At 50.6% G+C, this 21,924-nt stretch overlaps 1 protein-coding gene across 1 annotated transcript in view; it reads right to left on the bottom strand.

Moving 5' to 3' along the window:
• Positions 1-21,180, bottom strand: part of Iqca1 (IQ motif containing with AAA domain 1) — a 125,262-nt gene extending 104,082 nt beyond the window's left edge. The window contains exons 1-6 of the mRNA XM_034637405.2: positions 21,063-21,180; positions 12,196-12,520; positions 9,087-9,194; positions 9,007-9,015; positions 5,570-5,761; positions 4,656-4,727 (exon numbers count right to left, since the gene is read on the bottom strand). Coding sequence (XP_034493296.2) covers positions 4,656-4,727; positions 5,570-5,761; positions 9,007-9,015; positions 9,087-9,194; positions 12,196-12,520; positions 21,063-21,073 — 717 coding nt within the window. The 5' untranslated portion in view covers positions 21,074-21,180. The remainder of the gene's footprint in view (positions 1-4,655; positions 4,728-5,569; positions 5,762-9,006; positions 9,016-9,086; positions 9,195-12,195; positions 12,521-21,062) is intronic.
• Between the last annotated feature and the right edge of the window lie 744 nt (positions 21,181-21,924).

The following is a 21,924-nucleotide window of genomic DNA, read 5'->3' as shown; positions in this document are numbered from 1 at the left end:
TTGCAGGGGACCAATAACGGCAGGTGTCCTGTCCCAGAGTGAGGTGAAGGACTCCTGGGGCCAGGGGACCTGGGAGGGCAACGAGTTTGGCTATTTAGTGTCCATGACCTGGAGACCGGGGCAAAAATCAAGCATATCAATAATAACAATTATAAGAAGACATAATAAAAATCAAAATCAGACTTGAAATCACACTCAACGGTTCCCAGGGAACTAGGCTGTAAAATCCCATTTGGTAGAAAAGAAAACGGTGATTTTCCTTTTCTCTCTGAGTCTCTGGAAGTGAGCTTCTGAGGTCGAGATTCTCCAGGGAGCCCCCTGGAGCTCCGGCCTCCTCGCCAGGATGCCTGTGGGGTTGCGAGGACAGCTGTTCCAGGAGGGACGCTGGTGGCATCTGACACTTCTTCCTGGGCGCCACCCGGAGGGAGCTGACTGTGGGGGGCTGCAGCTGTTGCCTCAGGCAGCCCCAGGAAGCTCCCCGGGGCTGGGTCAGGGAGCGGCAGGTGGGAGGCAGCCCTGGGGCTTTTCCAGAGCCAACGTCACAGTGATTTCCACGTCACAGATGTGGCGGTTCACAGGGGGCCACGGCCTTTGCACATGTATTTTATGCAAGAACTCATTTTAAAAGATTTGCAATTTGTTAGACAGAAAATCTATCATACCTCTAGATGCCAATGACCATTCTGAAAGTCATTCCACATCATGACACCGTGACACAGTTTTCCATGACTCCTGTCTTTGAAGGTGCAGTCTGTCCTGGCTGCCACCTAGGCCTCAGCCACTGACCCTCATCGGGTCCTCCCCCACCTCTGCAGAAGGCAGCACGGCTCTGACCTCCCAGGAGAGGAGGCTGAGGTCGCAGCGCCAGTGGGCACGTTGCTCAAGCCCCTCCACGGGGCAGTGCCCGCTGGCGCCCCCGGCCTGGCTCCCCTGCAGTGTCTGCGGCAGCACAAGCCCTTTGAGCTGGTCAAGAGACACCCCCACGGCGGGCACCTGCCTCCCCGGGAAGCTCGGGAACAGCTCTTCTGCACTCAAAAGCTAGAACCAAACAAGAGCAAAGCAAAACACAGGGTCACAGCACAAACTGCTTATTGGGAATCAATTAATCTTTTGGAAACAATGGAATGTCATTTGGAGCCAAATGTGACAGATAATCCGCAGGATCAGATGGACTGCGTGGTCCTGGCTGGGCTTCAGGGTGGTGGTGAGAGGGCTTCATCCACATCCTCTGCCCATTTTGGCTGTGCATGACAGCAGGTCCCAGAGAGGAGCCCAAGGACACTGTTGGGGAGGCAGCATGGGGCCACCGTGCCACAGGCCCTCAGAAGGAGCCACAATCACTGGGGGCCAGAGCTCGGATCGGGGGTTATTTGCGAACGAGAAAGGGGTCTGATTTATTGGCCAAGATGTCATGTAGGCTGTAGGCAGTCTCGGGTGGGTCTGAAGTGAGCAGGGTGGTGTGGCGCTTCCAGGAGCGTGCAGAAGCGACGGCCTCTTTAATGAGTGCCCCCCGTGCTCCTCATTAAAGTGCACACTTCGACGCGGTGCCTGCCGAGACGCACAGGGTGGAGTGCGGTGCGTTCTTCAAGCTCCTTCGACTCGATGGGCTCCACTGGCTTTGCCAATTAAAATGACGGCACGGGAGAGTTCAGGGCGCTATTTGTTTTCCTGCATAGATTTTAGAATGTAAAACATTTAAATGGCTGTATAGAAAATATCCTTCATAAGACAATGACCAAGGAAACGTGGGGCGCGGTGGGGCCTTCTGGCGTCTTCTGCTCTAATCCTGGGCTCTGATGCCCAACAGCCGCTCCTGAGGACACTCCAGGGTCTCCCAGAGGTGGGGAGGCAGCTTTGACCTGGTGAGTCGATGGCTCCACCCTGGCACAGTGAGCAGCATGAGCGGACGGAGAAACCAAGGGTAAAGAGGGGAGGCCGTCTCCTAATCAGGGACCAGTGGGAATTATTCCACGGAAGCCGCCTTGGGTGGGGAATGGGTGCTTTATGGCCACCAGGCAGTGAACAGCAGGCAGCGTTCCCTTAAAAGTGAATCCATAGTCTTCTCACGAGTAAGATTTCCATAGACCACGTGCTCTCAAGGGGGACGCAGGAAGAAGCCCGCTGAGGAACGTCTCGCGGAACACAAACTCGCCCTGCTCGTGCTCAGAAACGGGACGAGCAGTTTTCATCCCAGCGACGCACATGCAAGTGACAAAGGAAGACTGAAAAACCAAGCCACGTGTGATCCCACCCTCGTGTGCTATCAGTGTCAGCTAGCGAGACCTGAGGGTGACACAGGCATGCCCGGCCGCTGCCCAGGTTTGCGGCACGAGGCGCACACGGTGGCTGCTGGGTACACGTAGAGCGAGTTCAAGGAGATGGAAATTTATTTAAACAGAAGTTGCCGAGTCACAGCGGCAGCTGAGGAATCTCCATGCTGCTTCCCAGAGTGGTGGCACCCATTTGCAGTGCAATCGGAGAAATGAAAGTTGTGCTCCATTTGTGTAAAAAAAAAAAAAAAACAATCAAAAACTGCAGCTAATGTACGATTTCTTGTTCAACTGGAGAACTTTATACCAAATATTTTGACTGCAATTTGATTTTTAAAATAGAAAACTAGACATAACTACCACGCTTACACTCACGTCCCATATCCATGCCCCCCCACCCCAAATCACGCTCACGCTGCCGTCTCCTTAAGCATCCACCCATCCACACGCACCAAGCAATCTGGAGATCTTGGGAATATGGATGTCACCTCACTGCCATCTGCTTTTACTCTAAGAAGTGTGTGTTTTCTGGTTCACAGAGTAAATGCTGACCAGTTTAGAAAACACCAACATCTTCTGAAGCCACCCTCTGAAACATGAGCCCTACTGACTCGGCAGGTGCCTCTCCTGTGTGCACAAGGGGCTCTGAGTGTCCCCTTAGCTGAAGTCATGCTAGAATTCTAAATCCCGAATTTCGACCTTGAGCATTTTTGCATCATCAAACACTAGTCAGAAATGTGTTTTGTAGTGTTGGCGCGGCACAGCACCGTCTTGTGTAAGGCCACCATGATTCATGATTCACCACACACCTGCTCTAGAACACTAGACTTGGCCATTTCCGTTTTTTTTTTTTTTTTTTGGTATTAGAAAGAATACGGCAGAGAACTATTCTGCAGCCAGATCTCTGTTTCTGATGATGTGTTAGGTTGGAAACAGAAGTCAAGGTGGACATGTAAATATTTTAAGGCTCTAGCTGCACTGGCTCCCTGGCCTTCAGAAAGGCTGGGGCAATGTGACAAGCTCGTCACATTGCCAATGACCCTTATTGTCAAGCCTTCTTATTTTGCCTAATATGACAGATACAACTCTCCCTGTTTCACCAGTGTTAAGATGTAGATTTTTCACCACTTAATGGTTCTGAAATTAGGGACGGATGCATCTTACAATCAAGGGTGTGCTTTGGTTTATCTAGAAGCCCTTTTTTCTTAGTGGCCCCGAAAAATAACAATGCATCTTACAGTTGAAGACATCGTAGATTCAATGGACTACAGGAGCAGCTTGTTTGATTTTTAGTTTGCAAGTAGCTGAGATCCACATAGAATCATTTCAGTATAATTCAATGGCCCAGTGGACATTTAAAAATGTTTCAATTATGGGGAAAAATACCCACATGACTTAAAATCTCCTATCTCGACCTTGCTTTAGTGTGGGTAGGGGTTAAGTAGGGTAAACTAGTTCATGGGCGCTAGGACCTAACCTGCACACAGAGACTGGATATTTGATGTAATGTCCACTGCCCCAGGCCCTGGCAGCCACCACTCCACGCTGTGCCCATGGCTGTGTCCATCCGGATACCTCAGGGGACTGAAGAGTGGGGTATCTGCCTTTGTGTGACTGGCTTATTTTGCTGGACACAGTGTCCTTAAGGCTCACCACTCTGTGGCATGTGTGACGAACTTCCTTCCTTTCCATGGCTGAATAATATTCTACCCAGTGAATTTCTAAACCAGCAGCAGGTGCCAACCCACCAGATTCTGGTAGCAACCCCAACAACCAAAAAGCAAGGAATGGGCTGGAGCCCGAGGGGGACCCCATCTCTAAACATAAACACTGGCTTGTTTTTAAAACAGCAAGATCGAGGAAACTCGAGAACCTAGGTAATAAAATCAAGGCATCTGTTGGATCCTGCACTACTCTGGTGTGACTTCCTGTGTTTGTTGAGCAGGAAGCTCTTGATTTGAGACTCTGTGAACACAGGGACACTGCGTCCTTCACCCAGAGAGTGGGTGCTTCCACATTGCTGGAACATGGACCTGATTCCTTCCTCCAGCGGAATACCCCAGCACTGACCAGAGGCAGGCAGGAGGGGAGAGCCGCTGGGGGCAGGCAGGAGAAGGGCCTCGGGAGGTCAACGATGCTGCACTAATGGACTTGCTGGGCCAGCTGTCCCTTGAGTGATCTCTAGACGTCAGGGAAGGGATGCAGATGAGGAGGTGAGACTTAAAACACAGGCAGGTGAAGACCACAGCCCCCGCTGGCCAAAACTATCAATTTAGTCTCCCCTCTTCCTACCAGTGGAGTGGCCAGGCAGGGACAGCCAGGGAAGACTCAGCCTTCCTGAGTGTGCTGCCTAAGAAACCAGGTCCTGTCGACAAGCACACTCACCATGCCCAGGAATATCATCTCCTCTTCTCTCTCTCTCTCGGTCCTCTTGGACTGGCAGAAACCCCTCCAGACCTGAGAGGAAAAGCACGTCCGCCTGTTTAATACCTGGGCAGAGGAGACCTGCCACACACTTTCTCCTGCGTAACGGCACCTTCCAGAGGTCACATGATCAGAGACCCCAGGCGGCACACGGGGGTGTTGACGGACTCTTTCTGTATGTGATTGTAGGCAAAAATTTTTGAAAGGAAAAAAAAAAAATCACATCACAGAAATGAGCTACTGCTCTCCTTTGTGAAGTTCCTCTACCTGGGGTTTTTCAAGAGAATCTTCTCGGTGGCAGGAGTGTGAGGCTAGATCTAAGGGTGGCACTTCAGAGTTTCAAAAGAAAAATTCCAAAGGAACACGGGGAGATACAGCCCAGAGGCGCCCCAGCTTCCAGCTCCGATGGGTACAAACCAGAAGCACTCAGCTGTCGGGGGGAGAGCCCTGGGCCACTCCTGGAAGGGGCGACACAGTCACTGTTCTGTCCTTAGAGATGGTTGCTAGTGCCAGGTGGCAAATTGTCTATGCATGAATATATTTTTAAAAATCCATTAAGGATTTATGTCCTCACCGAGTTTTAGCAACATTTTCCCAACAATTATGAGTGGTTTTTTAAAAAAAACATTTGAATAAAATACTCTGTGTTTAACACTTATTTAGAATTTAAAAAAAATTACGTATGACTAAGTTTAGTTCACAGTTTCCCCAGGGTAATCATTAACAAATCTTCCTGGAATTTACTAATGGAATCCAGCTCTACCAAAGGTAGGACTTGGGGATTCTGACTTTCAGCACTCACCCCTTGAACTGGAAGGATCTCTACCTGCGTAGGATGCTCCCCCCAGCTCTGGGGGCCCTACGTTTGTTCGTACCTTCTGGATGCGGAGTGCGGCAGCCCCCGTGTCCGCGACCTTCTCCCCGAGCAGCCTGGCCTGCTTTGCTCTGTATTCCTGAAGGTATATCTGCTTCATGAACAGGGCTCTCAGGCGGCCCTGCCGCGCCCGCTCAGCAATCTGGATTAATTTAATAGCCTCTTCGAAGGGCATGCTCTTTATGGCTAATTTCTAAAAATAATAACAACAACAAAAAACAGAATAAGTCAAGGTTTAAACAGGTCAGAACTCACCTGCTTCCTCCCAACACACCCTGCTAATAGCCCCATGGGGCAGCGTGCGGAGGCTCCCCGATGCTCTCTGTCTGCCAGCAGATTAGGTACACTGTCATACTCTGCCACGCCATGTCGTGATCCCAAATTCAAGGACCGCAGATTTCCTCTAGCCTTCCAAACAAAATAGTAACTCGAGCCACCATAGTTTAACTTGGCCGCGGGTGACACTAGAAATGGAAGTGATTCGGTAACACTTGAAACTAAACACAGCACTAATATGAGATATGAGTCTTAAAATACACGCGAGGTAAAATGCTGGGTCTAAACCGATCACAGACTGACCTAGTGAACGAGGCCAGTGCCAAATCATTTCAGGAGCATTTAATTTTACATAAGAAACATCTTCCAGGACTCGTAAATTTGCATTTAAAACATCCAAATGTGGTGACAAGTGCCATTAAAACAAAAAGTCCAGGGCTCAGGTGGGGCATGTGGTGACAAAGTCAGGCAAGTGGCCAAGACATTTTAGAGGGAAAAGGGACAAAAGCAAGGGCTCTGGGGGTGCCCAAGGGGCCCCGTGAGCTCTGAGAGGGCTCAGGGCTGAGGGCCACTGCTGTCCCAGGAGCAAGGGGGAAGCCGTGCAGGTGGCCTTGCGGGGGTGGGGTGTCCGTGAAGGGATGAAGGCAGAGGAGAGGCAAAGTAGCTGCAGGCACAGGTGGAGTCCCCTCCAGGCCTCTGGGGCAGTGACGCAGTGACATCAGGGCCTCAGGAGTGGCTGCTCCATTTGTCACCAGGAGTTACAGTCACTCTGTGTTACAGGGGGAGGAGGGGCACAGGAAGGAGTGAGGAGGACAGGGACCTCACGGATGCCAGATTCTTTTCCCGCGGAGCTCGTCAGAGTCACTGAATCAATGTCCAAGGCAGGTGCTTCTGGCCACTCAGCCGTTAGGAAAGCTGAGGCTGAGACGGTGGAGCGACATACACGGGTGGTAAGTGGGGAGCCTTCTGGAGCAGGGACCGACCCTCCTCCCACTAAGCCATCTGCTGCCCCCCCAAGGTGTCCCTCAGTGCAGCCCCAGGAATACGGCTGCCTACGGGGGAGCCCGTCCACACCCCAGGTCCTCAGGGTGGAGATCTCAGTGAGATTCTGCTGCTTGGCGTGTGCGGGGGGCACACATTTCCAGTAGTGAGCTTGGCGTGTTAGAGGAAAACGAGCATCACCGTGGTGGTCACGTTAGAGGACCCCTGGCCAATGTCGGTGGCCTGCACATTTCCCTCGGGCTCCCAGCTCTCACTCCAACACTTTCACAGCCAGTGCCGAAGAGCTGTGTTCGAGGGATGTTGCGAGGTCTACCCAACACGACTAAGAGTACTGAACACCCCGGAGGCCTCGGCAGCGGGGACTGACTTTTAAATGCAGAAGATGGATAACGATTTCATTTCTCCAAGTTCTCCTCTGGGTATACACCGCAGATATCTTGAAGAAACAGGCTGCTGACAGTGAGCTTGGGGGCTTGCAGGACAGCGAAGGGCATGCAAAGGTTGTGGGGGGCCTCGTGGGGTGCTGAGCCAGGGTGCACTAAAATGAGGCCAGGGTGAGGTGAGCACTGCCCAGTGGAGGTGGAAGGGATGGCCACAGAGGGCAGGAAAGAAACCTCCCTGATGTTGACCCGGCACAATCCAGAGGGACACTGGGCAGGAGAGACAGCAAGGGCCTCGCTGTCATGTGTAGTGCAACGCGTCCATCTCCCTTCCCCACTTCCCTCACAAAACCTTGGGTCAGTTCTATACTACATATGGCTACTTGGGGCACAGGGTTCCTCTGGGGGAACTAGATGATGTCCCAGTGATTCATTCTGGCAGGTGCAAGGACAGAAAGTACAGACACAGGGCCCAGGGCTGGAAGGATGGCTGCAGGATCCCTATGCAAGTTGGCCTTGAAATGACTTCAAGGAATTCACAGTACAGAGGAGGGGTCAGCAGTTTGGGAGAGGAGCACAGAAAGCGAGATCATCTGTATCAAGTTGGGCTCCACAGAAGGGGTGTCATGGTGACAGGAATGAATGTCAGGGAAAGAGCAAGTCCTCTGCAGCTTGGAGCTGGGTTGGCTTCACCCATCTCCAGCCCCACCTTTGCCCCACCATCCCCAGAAGACACCTGGAATCTCCCTAAGCACCATGACTGAGGCTGGCAACACCCAATGGGGCCCATTTTCAGGAAGACCACAGGTGCCAGCTGTTGCCGTTGTACCCTGGTCTTCCCCGGCCATCTCCATGTGTCCCTTGTACTGCCCCAGTTTGGATGGCCAATTGCTGTCTTGCTGCATGAGCCACGAGGATCAGCCAGGGGAACAGGGCGCTGAGTTCACAGTCAGCAAGTCAGTGACATGCATAAGTAGACATCCCAGGAGGTGGACAGGCAGAGCCATGTGCGAAGGACTGGCAGAGAAGGACTGTCCCTGCCCCTAAAGGAGGCTTCATGGAGGGGTAACTGCAGAAACCCAGAGAAGGTGGTGGGAGGTGACAGCAATTGGCCATCCAAACTGGGGCAGTACAAGGGACACATGGAGATGGCCGGGGAAGACCAGGGTACAACGGCAACAGCTGGCACCTGTGGTCTTCCTGCAAATGGGCCCCATTGGGTGTTGCCACCTGGGTCATGGTGCCTAGGGAGATTCCAGGTGTCTTCTGGGGATGGTGGGCAAAGGTGGGGCTGGAGATGGGGGCAAGGGAGGTACGGGCTGAGAGCTGCCTGGACCCTGCTCTGGGCTCTCTGGGGAATCTTTAAGGATCTTCTTTCTCTTTCCCACATACGATTCATGTCAGGAGATGCAAGTGTCACTCAACTTGAAGTCATCAAAGGTCATGAGCATTTGAGAAAGCATCCGAGTTTTCAGGTTCCCGGTGAGTCATGTTGGCACTTGACCATTTTATATGAATGACTGCCCATTTTATATGAATGCTGACTTCAGCTGGGTGGACCTGAGAAGGCCTATTAAGACGAGCTGATAATCGACCCAGTCTTAGGGATCACAATTTAACCAACAAAGCATTTTATTTTGATCTCTATATTTAAGCCCTTGGAAAATAATGATTATGTGTCACCAAAAATACATCCCAAAGTTACACAACTTCTTATATGCTGACATAACAATGGGAGGGGGTAACTCTCCTCAAATTGAAAACAATCTGCTTCTCACACAATAGGGAGCTAAAGAAAGAAACAGAAGTTATACAGATTATTAAGAAAATTGTTAGAATGATACAAACCATGCTAGTTGCGTCTAATCCACTGTCAGCTAATATCTGAGCAAGGATTTTCTTTCTTTCTCTTATTACTTCTATTTTCTCCTTCAAAAAGTACTTGGGTATGGGAATATCCAACTGTTGCTAGAAGAGGAAAAAATAAGCAAAAGAGCACTTTAGTCATGATACCAGGACTCAGAGCTCGTGGAAATGTACAGTGACGATGAGCAGGTGAAAGGGCATGGTGTACTGCCCAGCTCACGCAGGAGACGGAGAGGCCCTGGAGTGCAGAGAAGCATTACTCCCAAGGAGACCTCCACAGAAGGAATATCCTAACTACAACCTCAGGAATTCACACCAAATAGGCCTCAAAGAACTCATGATTACCTTATGAATTTCTTTAAAGAAATATAATATTCTTTCAGTCTCTAAAATAATTATTCAAACCAGGTGGGTCATAGAGGTCTTTGAATTAAACCTAATAAATTATAATTAGCACCACTGACTATTGGTATGCAGAAGACCATAATCTTTTCTAATAATTTGGTTTTATTTTTATATAAATTACCTCATTCAAAAATTAGTTGTGAAATTAGAGGCTCTGGGTGACTGTACCATTCAGAAAACTTGTTTTTGGCAAAATAAGTCTGAATGTCTATTCTTCACCTGTGTGAAGAATATTACCAAATATTTCAAACTAGTAGAGGTCAAATAAATACTTACGAGTCCAAGTTCAATGATGAGGAATACAGAAGTCTATTCAAGGATGTGGACTCTTGGCCCAGTGAGAAGACTGTCTCAGACACTGTCCGTCACGCCTGGCCAATTCCAGGTAGACCAGCTGACGGGGCAAGCCAAGGTTATGGTCTCTAGGATTAGTTTCCCTTTTTTTTCCAAATCAGGGTGTGACTCCCCTCACCCCAGAGAATTCTGGACAGGAATTCTCCTAAATAAGCTTTAAAGCATAAGGGGTATCATCTTTAGGACTGAGAAGAACAGATCCTTGGAATTCTGGAAGGTGGCAACAGCTTTTGAACCCCAGGCTTTTTACAGGCTAATGGAGTTTGGGAGGTGATCTGGGAGTGAGCTCCAGGGCCCAGGGGGTGAGTGTGCCCTATGGAGGGAGGGCAGTCAGAGAGGAATGATGGCACTTATATCTAATGTTGGGAAGTTATTAATTGAGAAACATGTACGATGCACTGTTCCAAATTCTAAGGCAAAAATTTTATCGACATGACTCCATCTGGCCCATTTGGGACCACAAAATCATAGTGAGGGTTTGGCAGTTAGGGTTTCACAGAGCAGTGGCACATGGAAGCCAGGGCAGAGGTGTCCGTCATGACCCCTTTGAGGTGCAGGTACCCAGCCTCAGCTCTCCATGGAGGGGATCCAGGACACTGCCAGTGCCGAGGTACAGAGGCCCTCTCTCCTCACACACCCCTCTGTGCTGGAGGACCTAGCAGAGAAGGTGCTAGAAACAGGCTTCTGGATAGTTTGGCCCAAAGGGGGCACTTCTGGACAGACTTGGGGACCTCATGGAGCCAAGGGCGGGCACGGGGGCAGGGGAAGGCTCTGCTGCTTCCTTCTGCTCTCTGCTGTCTCTGGTTTCCCCTCTTTGTCGCCAAGAGCATCTCCCTCCATTCCCCAGAGCACCGGGCTGACGGAGCTCTAACCCTTAGGTATCTGGGGGACCACAGTTCAGACCTCGAGGTGGAAGCTGGTTCAGAAACTCCGAGGGAGGGCCTGACTGGTACAGCCACCCAGAGCCTCTCAGTGGATTGGTCACCTGTGATCAGGGCACAGGGTCCTACTGGACAAGCAGCTGGGTGCTGGCCGCAAAACACAGAGAGTGGTGGGCTATGTGAGTGACAGTCACAGAGGCCAAACTGCACAGGGTGCTGGGTGGCTGCACCTGAAATGCACACAGTCCCTGGAGCTGGCTCATGGTCTTCCTGGCTGTGCTGTGGCTGCTGGGTGAACCCCTGGCTGCCTGTCACCTCCCACGGCTCAGTCACTGTTGAGAGCCCCCCACCATGAAGGCTTCCTGCTGCGGTCTGCCCTGTGGGATGCTCCTGGTGTCCAGTGGCTTCTGCTGTGACAGCAGCTGCTCCTGGCCTTTAGGAGATGACCAAAGCAGAGGGGCCAGCTGGCTGTGGACAGGGAGAGAAACAGAAGCAGCCCCACATAAAGCCCATAAACTCATTGGTCCTTGCATTTAGGGGCAGCATTTATTATATTTCTGAAGTTAAATTTGTAAATTTAATGTTACTTTACCAATCAGATTTGAGAGTACGGTTGAAGAACTACGTGTTTCACATTTATCCGAGGTCATCCACGTTTTACCTGGTGAGTAAACCCACCTGCCTAAATCCAGTGGTTTAACTTTGGAGCTTATAGATGAAAGCTATGGCCACGCAAATTTAGGAATAGGTTCTTCAACATTTTTGTTGATTTCGGTATTTTCTTTAGTCCATCCTGATAAAATTGACCAACAGAACTAAGGGGGTACATCCCAGAAAGAAGCATGACGCTTTGGGAAAGCCAAAACACTTCCAAAGCAAAGAAACACTACACTCCAATGTAAAAATCGAACATTTTCTCCTTTTGATTTTATTCTGTGGAAACATTCCTTTCAAGATGAAGGGTAAGCTCATAGGCAAATAGCTCCTAAGTGGTGGGCGTCCACCGGCCCTGCACACCCAGCCAGACAGAACACGAGCAGAAGCCCTGGGTGGGGGTCAAGCAGCAAAGGTCAGAGGACAGTGGCCAGGGCTAACTGCCCAGAGGAGGGGTTAGGAGCTGCCAGCAGGGAGAGGCGGAGGGGGACTTCCATGGGCCCAGAGAGCAGGGCATACTCCGGAAGACTGGGAGGGTCTGTGTTTCTGGGTTTGTGGCAGGTGGGCCCCTCTAATCCCACGGTCCTGGCCCACACCCCATTCCTAACAGAACAGAGGATGGTGCAGACTCTCACCCTCATCAAGAGGGAAGGGGACTAAGACTCAGCGGTGACAGCGTGATGCTGACGTTCAGGTGTTGAATACACCAACAAATGCGTCCACAGGACCTGCGGGATATCGGTAGAGACCCACACGCCTTATTAACAGTGAGAGGAAAAGAAAGAAGAAAGAACCAACAGAGTACTTACAGGGGCCAACTTCAGGTCCTGTAAGATATCATCAAAGTAATGGAACTCAGACAACTCCAGCTCCACCATGTCGTTCTTCAGCTCCAGGATGCGCCCCATGACCCCGTCCAGGATCTTCCGGATCAGCAGTCGCTTCTGTGGGTGCACTATCTGGTCGTAGACATTCTCCAGGTTCCTGAAGATCTGCACATACTTTATGTAGAAGGTGGCCAACATCTGGAAGATGTAGACAGGATTCTTCTCTTGCTCCACCAGCTTCTGAGACTCTTTATCAAGCAAAGAATTGAGGGCTTCTTGGGTCTGGTGCCACATTTTATTATACATCCTGCGGGAGGACACGGGGTTCAGACAGTTGAGCAGATGAGAATTATTTTGTCAGGGAAACATACTGCCATCTGGTCTAACAAAACAGAACGCACAATCAGGCGTGAGCTCGCAGTACATGGCGGCTGCAGGCTGTTTAGACAATATTAAGTCCTGTATGGATGTCCATGTGTTTTTTTAGATCTGACCACTGCTATTATTACAAATAAGAATTTTTAAAAGTCCTATCCTAAATGATATAGTTGTTCCTCACCATCATGTGAAGCCAGTATTATTATATTAATGCAAATGATAAAATGATTGAGGTCCAGAATGGTTCACTGTTTGTCCATATACATAGTTGATGGAGTATAAATTACAGCAACCATTTTGGAAAGTCATTCAACTTTGTTTTGTAAAGTTAAACATGTGCAGACTCTATGAATAATCATATTTGCAGAGAAATTTGTAAATGTGCATTGAGGATGTTTAGAGTAGTATTTTTAATGTTCTTTATTCGTGCACTAGTTACACATGATAGCGGGGATCATTTTGACATATTCATACATGCATGGAATCTATTTTGTGCTATTTCAATCCCCAATCCTGCCATTTCCCTCCTCTCCTCCCTCTCCTCTTCTCCTTCCTCTACTGGTCTTTCTTCTCTGTAGTTATTGTTTTATTAATCAGTGCTTTATAGGTATCCATAAAGGTACAATTCCCTGGGGTAGATTCACATATGTACATAGCACAGCTGGGTCCATTCTTTCTGCAGACCCTCTTTTCCAGTCCCTCTTCCCTCCCCTTCTACCCCCTTCCTCTGCTCCACTCATCTCCCTTCTATTTTCATGGTATCCTCCCCTGATTTTGCTCCAGCTTCTCGTATGAGAGAAAACATTCAACCCTTATCTTTCTTGGCTTATCTCACTTCCTATGATGCCCTCCAGTTCTGTCCATTCACCAGCAAATGCCATAATCCCATTCTTCTTCGTGGCTGAGTAGAACTCCATTGTGTGTCCATACCACGTTTTCTTTATCCCTTAGTCTGTTGATGGGCATCTGGGCTGGTTCCATAACTTGGCCATTGTGACTTGTGCTGCTATAAACCTGATATGGCTGTGTCACTGTAGTATGCTGATTTTAGTTCTTTTGAATAACTACCCAGGAGTGGGACAGCTGAGTCACGTGGTGGTTCCATTCCTGATCTTTTGAGGAATCTCCATACTGCTTTCCACAGTGGTTGTACTAATTTATAATCCCACCAACGTGTATGAGTGTGCCTTCCCCCCACATCCTCACGGGCATTGTTATTGTGCGTATTCTTGATGACTGGCATTCTAACAGAAGATGAAAACTCAGTGTGATTTTGGTTTGCATTTCCCTGATTGTTAAGGATGTCAAACATATATTTTTCATATATGTGTTGGTCATTTGTATTCCTTCTTAAGAAATGTCTGTTCAGTTCTTTTGCACATTTATTGGTAGGATTATGTGTTTGGGGTGTTAGGTTTTTCGAGTTCCTCACATCTTCTGGATACTAATCCTGTTGGGGGAATAGCTGGTGGAGATTTTCCCATTCTGCAGGCTCTCTCCTCATGCTCTTGTTCTCTCTGCTGTGCAGAAGCTTTTAAACTTGATGTCATCTCACTGACTGATTCTCGTTTTCATTTCCTTGGCTTTAGGGGTAATAATGTTAAGGAAGTCAGTGCCTGAGTCAAAATGCGGGAGTGTTGACCCTGTGTTTTCTTCCAGCAGTTGGTCTGATTCCCAGGTCTCTGATCCACCTTGAGTTGACTTCTGTAGTGATGAGAGATAGGGCTCTTGTCTCACTCTTCCACATGTGGATATCCAGTTTCCCCAGCACCGATTGTTTAACAGGCTATCTTCTGTACAACATGTTTTTGGAATCTTTGTTGAGTATTAGGAAACTATTTGTGTGGCTTAGTCTCTGTGTCTCCTATTCTATTCCCCTGGTCTCCTTGTTGGTTTCGGTGCTCGTTCCAATGCTGTTTTTATTACTAGACTCTGCAGTAGAATTTGAGATCAGGGATGGTGATGCCTTCAGCATGGCCTTTCTTGCTCAGTATTGCTTTGGCTACACTGGGTCTTTTATTCTTCCAAATAAATTTAGGACTTTTTAAAAATCTAATTCTATGAATTATATCATTGATATTTTGATGGGTATTGCACTGATCTCTATATGGCTTTTGATAACATGGCCATTTTGATAATTCTGCCTATCCACAAGCATAAGAAGTCTTTCCATCTTCTAAGGTCTTCTTTAATTTCTTTTTCCAGTGCTCTATGACTTTCATGATAGAGGTCTTTTACCTCCTTGGTTAGATTTATTTCCAAGTATTTCATTTTTTTGAGGTCACTGTGAACCGAACAGTTTTCCTGATTTCTTTCTCGGCAGATTCATTATTGGAATATAAGACAGTTATTGACTTTTGCATGTTGATTTTTGTATTCTGCTACTTTGATGAATTTATCAGCTCTAGAAGTCTTCTGGGGAGTTTTTGGGTCTCCTACATATAGAATCATGTCATCAGCAGACGTATAATTTGACTTCTTTCCCGATCTATTACCTTTAATTTCCTATTCTTGTCTGATTGCTCTGGCTAGAGTTTCAAGAACGATGTTGAATACAAGTGGTGTCACAGCATAAACAGAGATGACCCAATGCCCATCACCATGAATTGTGGCATGGTCACCAGTGGCTGTGTATGTCACACAGAAGTGGAAACTGGTGAGTGAATGAGAGCTCAAGGCAACATTCACAAGCGTGTGAAGCACAGTGGAGTGCAGTGAGGCCTGGGGCAGAGCCGCTGGCCTGCTCCCGCCAGGCCCTCTTGCCTCATGCTGGGGTTGAGAGGTGGGGGATGGTGAGGTGTGCACAGTCCCACTGCCTCCCTGGCAGGTAGCAGAGGGCCTCCCTCCTCCTGTTGCCACCTGCTGGTTTCCCTAGACTCTGTCCACGCCCTTGTCTGGCCACTTACCAGACCCACTCAAGGTGCTTGCTTGTCCTGTGGCACCCTGACCAATACAGTCATGGTAGAGATGAATGAGGGTCCGGTTTTGGGTGGGTTCTGGCTCTTTTATATTCAAGAACAAGACAAAGTTGGACTGGAGGTCCATGGGAAGGGACTTCCCCATGGGACCGGGTGACAGGCCTGTCACTGGTTTCCCTGGGATGAGGGGAATGGCTGTCTGTGAGGTGTTCCCGTGCTCAGTGGAGAGGGTGGCTCCTCCCCTGGCTGGGGAGTGGACCAAGAGGGCTGAGGATGCTCGCCCTCCTGCCTGCCTGTCTGGATGCTCTTCCATGCTGCCCTGCGCCTGGCCTCCAGACTCTCCACAGGTTAGCCACCAGCTCCCATTCAGGGTGGGACATTTCACTCCTTGCATAATCAGTGGTTAATAATTATGTTACTGGCCAACGGCAAAAACGGTCCTCAAAAGGACAGAAACAACAAAAGCAAACTCAGGGCAAGTGAATCACAGCCACTCCCCTATTCTCAGCCCCCTCAGAAGACCAGGGCTCCCCCCTTGCAGAGGAGCTGCTGGTTCCTGGCCCCAGGTGTGCCCAGGTCCACCTCCTCTTGACGCTCCCTTCCTGCCTGTCCCTCCCTGGCATCTCCTGGTACCTCTCCAGGCTCTCTACATTCCCCTTGACCCCTGAGCTCACAAACTTGTCAACCCTTTACTGACCCCGGAGGCAACAGTGCAGGTAGACACACCGTCCAGTCACCTGGTTCCCAGCCCTCAGTGGCTCAGTGCTGCGCCCTACCTCTGCTCCCTCTGCCCAGGCCCGCCACCTGCTGTCCTTCCAAAGCGCTCCAGACTTCCCTGCGAGTGAGAAATTTTGCAGGAATTGCTTATCGATCACGTTAGGTTTTTTCATCTTCTTGGCCAAAAGTTTAAAGTGCACCTTGATGTGAAAAGGGTTTCAAGGTTCAGGTGACAATGATGGTGACTTAAGTTTTTGTACTGTGAGCCTCTGTTCTGCGTGCTTTACATACAAGAACTCATGTCATTCTCACAATGTCCCTGTGAGGCAGGTAAATTATCACTCCAGCATGCAGATGAGGAAACAGAGGCACGGAGAAATTATTGCCCCAAATCATAAATCTGAACAGAGGATTTGTACCTTGGCAGTTGACTCCAGATCCTCCGCTCTGACCACCAAACTTTCCACTCTCAATTCATCAGGAAGAAAGCAAATGAGGGTGATCAGATATGGAGGACAGGTGTGGTGGCCACCACAGGAGAACAAAGATCAAGAGATTCAAAACAACAAAACTCTTTCCCCCTCCCCTAGCACCCCACTCTCCCACCCTCCCCAGCACCCCACTGTCAGGATGCTGGATGCTGCCCCTGGTGCACCACCTCCAGTGTGTTCAAGCACAAGATTTCTCAAACCTCAGCAATGTTTAGAAGACGTTGATAGTGAAAGGGCATTCTGCCAGATGGCTTTATTATAAAAGGGACTGTTATTATGGGAAAGTTAGGATTTATTTAGGGTGGGACATTTCACTCCTTGCATAATCAGTGGTTAATAATTATGTTACTTACTGGCCAACGGCAAAAACGGTCCTCAAAAGGACAGTAACAACAAAGGCAAAGTAACACCAAAGACTTACAGCTGTCTAAGTCACCCGGATATGCTGGCCCTGTGCTTGCCACTCTCAAGAAGACAAGCAGACAGGAGAGGGCACGAGGAGGCAAAGCCATCACCTCAAAGATGACCGCAGGCTTTGCACACAATGCACAGCAACTCATCCACCTGGGGGACTCAGAGTCCTGGGGGTGTGAGAAGTGGAGTACAGTCTTGGCTTGCCAATGCCCAGACTCGCAGAATCTGGAAGGGACAGCCACCTGCTTTGGTCACTGACCTGAGAGGGCACACAGGCCACATGCATTGAAGGACCCTGCACCGTAGCATAGAACCAAAAAAGTGCTCTGTTCATTTTCTGAACTAAACAGGGTTTGGGACAACACGAGGTAAAGCACAGGCTGATCTCATCTGGAACTCAGCTCTGAAGTCCCACTTAGCAAACAGAGCACAGCACCACCCCAGAAGCCTCACTTCTCCGACCAAGGCCAAGAGCCCAGGGTGCCCGCAGCCCATGCTGGGGGCCCCAGCTCCTCAGCAGAACGGTAAGACCCTGGCGTATTCCCACCAATGCTCAGTGAAGTTTGACTCACAGTCCACACGTGAGTGAGAAGCCCCCTCACAGGTCCAGGAGCAGGGTGACCACGGTGCTAGAATGGGCCAACGAGATCTCCTCCAGAGCAATGCAGGGGATGCTCCTCAAAACCGAGGAATGATTTTTTAAAAGGAATTATACAAGGACTCAACTATAAAAGATGTTTAACACCACCATTCGTAAACGAATTAAAATCCAAGGAAGTCAGTTAACAACAACAAAAAGTCAGTTAGCACTGCAGCATTGAAAGACTTAGACAAAAACCTGTGCAATCTAAATGTGGAGAAGAAAACGATAAAAGAAATCCCATTCCCAGTTCCAATAAAGACCATTAACTTTTTAAGAATGACCATGGTGGGAGCCACATTAGGCCTCATGAATCAACATTCTAGAATGGGGAAGATCAGAATAAGCAGAAGGCGGTGTCAGGTCCTGCCTGGGGAGATAAGATATGAAGACGGCAGGTCTCGAGACTGGCTTGTGGGTTTGCCAGGAATCTAGTAGGGACACACTGAACACTAAGTAAATCTAGTCATGAGTCTTAAACACCAGGTGGGGCAGACAGTGAAAGATAAAAGGTGTCTTATCAACGTCACAACATTTAACTCATCAACACAGTAAGGGTGCCGCCACCCCAGGAGGCTGCCTCCAGGAGGGTGCAGGAGGGAGGCTTGAACCCCACAAAGAGCAAGGGCTGAGGGGACTGCTGCTTTCCCAGGGACCCAGGGCTGCAGCTGCTGTGGGCAGGCCCGGCCTGGAGCCCTGCTGCAGCTAAGGGCACTCACGCAGGTGCTGGCCCAGGGGTCAGGCAGCAGGAAGTTCCAAAGGCCACTGCAGGGCTGGCCCTAACTGGGACTTCTGGCCAAAGGCATCTGTTGGCTGGGCCTCCCAGGTCCTGCCATTTGGGCTGAGCCTTCTTCTTCCTTGCCTGCTGCCTTTTGAGGGCCCCTTGTCTGAAGGGACGGGGCACCTTCACCTGTGTTCCTCAGCTCTGAGAGGCCTCCATCTCCTCCACCAAGCCTTGTTCTCCAGGGATTGACTGTGGCTTCTGTCTTCCTGTCCAGACCCCCTCCATGTGACTCTTCTCCACATGGTGTTGGGGGGCCACCCCATCACTCACTGGAGTGCCAGGGGCCTGGCCACCGTGCCTCAGTCACATCAGCCTGTGGGGCCTCCAGGACCCAGCATGGAGCTCGCCGCACTGCAGCCCTGGGAAGGTCACGTGCCACAGGGACGTGACAAGATGCTTTGTAGCAGGGCATCACGCAGACGTCACTCACGTGCCATCGAATGCCTTCTCAAGTGCCCGGTTCGGGGGTTTACGGTCTGCACCAAGTGTTGGGCAAACCCCACACCTCCTAACTCCAGGATGTTGCCATCACCCCAAAAGACAGCCATGCCATGCAGCCCTCCCTGCCTAGGCCCACTCCTCCCAGCCCTTGGCCACCTTAAATCTCACTTCTACCTGCCGTTTCTGGACATTTCATGTCCAGATGTTTAAAAAAAAAAAACCTTCGTAAGCTGAACGTGCTGTCAGTAGAAAGCGCATTTAATACCCTAAATCTACCACCCACACTAGCTCTGCAGCACAGCTTGCTAGAAGGTTGACTGTCCCCTTCTAGTGGCAGGGCTGACAGGAACCATGCTCCAGGTGCTACCCAGCACCCTTGAGAGATGTGAACCTCATATCGCCAGCCTGGGAAAGGCTCAAATTTAAAATGAGAAGCACGGCTCATGCTGGACGCCAATCACTTCCACTCCACGGCAAGGCTGAAAACAAAGTGGATCCACCACAGTGGGATGCTGTGCCCAGAGCCATGTGACAGGTGGCCCTTGTTCACCCACGTGCCATGCTATAGCGCAAACCAGAATTTCATGCCTTTTTACTGCCAAGCAATTCTCCACTGTGTGGGGACCCCACAGGGTTCTCTACTCAGCCACACTGGCCGCTAAAAACAGGGCCGCCATAAGCATTCAGGCACAAGTGTTTGTGTGGACGCATGTGTGTATTTTCCTGGTCTTGGCAAGGTGATTTCTCAAGGTGAAAATGCTAAAGGTTTAAAATAGAAACCAGTCGCTGTGGTACAAGCTTGTAGTCCCAGCCACTAGGGAGCCTGAGGCTGTAGGACCTCAAGTTCAAGGCCACTCTCAGCAATTTAGCAAGGCCCTAAGCAACTCAGCAAGATTCTGTGGCCCAGTGGTACAGTGCCCCGGGTTCAATCCTGTGTACTGACAGAGAGTGCTCTAGGATTCAAGAGACTCTGCCATGAGGGCGTCCCCGCGGGCTACCGCCTCTCCTCCTGTGCCCACGCCTCCTTGAGTGGCAAACCTGGATAACAACACCTGCTCAGAGGGTCACAGTGGGACAGCACAAGACATGTGACAGTGTTCCTGAGACTTTACATGCACTTGGCAAAGGGAAGGCAGCACTCATCTGTGAGACCCAGCATTTTGTACAAGTGTGGTGGTTTCCGATGTGGCCATGAGGCCTAGAAGTGCTACAGCCTTTGAAGTCAGGGGGGCGAAGACTGAATATGACGCTAAAAGGACCAGACTGCTGTTTCCACCAGGCAGCCTGAGTATTCAACTGCACTCAACAGGTCCCAGGCTGAACTCCTGATCTCCCGCATCCCCAAACCTTGGCGATCCTGTAGCCCTCTGCTCCAATTTCCTGGCCTAGAAGAGAGGGCTGTCACAGCAAGACTGTGGCTGGACTGCGGCTCCGGGGCCACACCTTCCACCTGCTGCATGAGCTGCTCGCCTCTGCACCTAAGCTACTGCGAATGGAATCCTAACAGCCACCACTGCAGAGTGGTTGTGGAGGTGAGGACAGTTGCTGTACTTCAGGGACGTTGAGCAGTGGTCCCCGAGTCCGCAATCCATGTTTGAAATGACTTGTTTCCAAACAAGGAAACTAGGGCAGGGCTCTGCCCGTGGCACATGCTAGGGACAGCCTCTCAGCACCTCCACCAGGGACCGTGGAAAGCCAAGGAAGGGAGCTCCTCAAGATCTTTCTTGATTGAGGCGTTGGGACCTGGGCATTCACACTAGGGCCCATTTATTACTGAGGATTACAAATTGAGGTTCCTCGACCTCAAGGGCACCTGGGGCATAAGTGAGGACCTGGCTGGAGCTCCTCTTTGGGTGGGGGGATCTAAGGGTACCATACACCCTGTCCACAAGAAGCTGATCCTCCAGTCTCAGGCACATCTGAATTGAATTTGTTACAAAGGGAAAAGAGAGAAGGGCAGTGGAGAAGAGAGGAAAGAGGAGACGGAGGGGAGAAGACAGGAAAGGAGCAAAGCAGGCCACTCCTGGCTTGGAGAAGTGCCCCAGGGCTAGGGCACCCACACTTACGCGTTCGACATGGCTGGCTACTTCCCCTTTCCTTGGCCCACCGGGAACTCTTCCTTTGCTTTTGGAGGCTGGCCACTGCGGGGGGGCCCCCGCAGGTCGCGGTGCTGGGGAGGGTGGGAGCGGGACAGCCCCTCACTACAGGCAGGGAAGGGCGCCGGCGGGAGCCTTTGGCCGCAGCGGGCACCGAGCGGGGCTGGCGGGCTCCCCTGCGGGCGCTGAAGGCTCGGAACTTCCCTGGCGGCTCCGGGGCTCCACGCTGTCCTAGCAACGGGACGCTGCGCCTGCGCAGTCCCTGGCCGGGCGGTCTCCGCGGCAACCGCGCTGGACCTCGGGAGAACGCGGGCGGGATGCTCAGCGGAGCCCGGCCACCGCTCGGGTCTGGGCCGCGCCGCCTTCGGGTCGCCCGTTTCCATCCCGCCGGGCTCCGCGGCCCGGGGTCAGGTCCCGCCAGCTCTGCCCTTCGGCATTCCGTCCCTAATGCGGGCCTGGCCGCCGTTCCTTGCTCACTCTACTGGGCATCTCTTCTGGGCCGGGTGCAGACGCTGCCCTTCCGGGCCCCAGTGACCACGACTGAGGGCCGTGGATGCTAGTTATTAGTGAGTCGCCATGAGTGCTCTCCTTGCCATCGTTAGTGACTACTCTAACCGCAGTTAGAGTCTGCGGTTCCAGGAACGTGTCCAGAGCTAATGCAGGGGAAAGAGCGTGGGGAGGTCATGGCATAAAAATGACGATGAACCTGGGCCGCAGGACCTCTCCAGCCATCGCTACTTTCAGGTCCTGCAAAAATAGAAACTGCAACATCCCCGCTGCTCAAGGCACTCAGGAAGGAAGCCCAAGAGAAATTGTTCACATTATATTTGAA

The sequence above is a fragment of the Marmota flaviventris genome, chromosome 11 (genome assembly GCF_047511675.1).
Source record: "Marmota flaviventris isolate mMarFla1 chromosome 11, mMarFla1.hap1, whole genome shotgun sequence".
Classification (NCBI taxonomy): Eukaryota; Metazoa; Chordata; class Mammalia; order Rodentia; family Sciuridae; genus Marmota; species Marmota flaviventris.
This window is presented reverse-complemented; position numbering and strand designations above follow the sequence as displayed.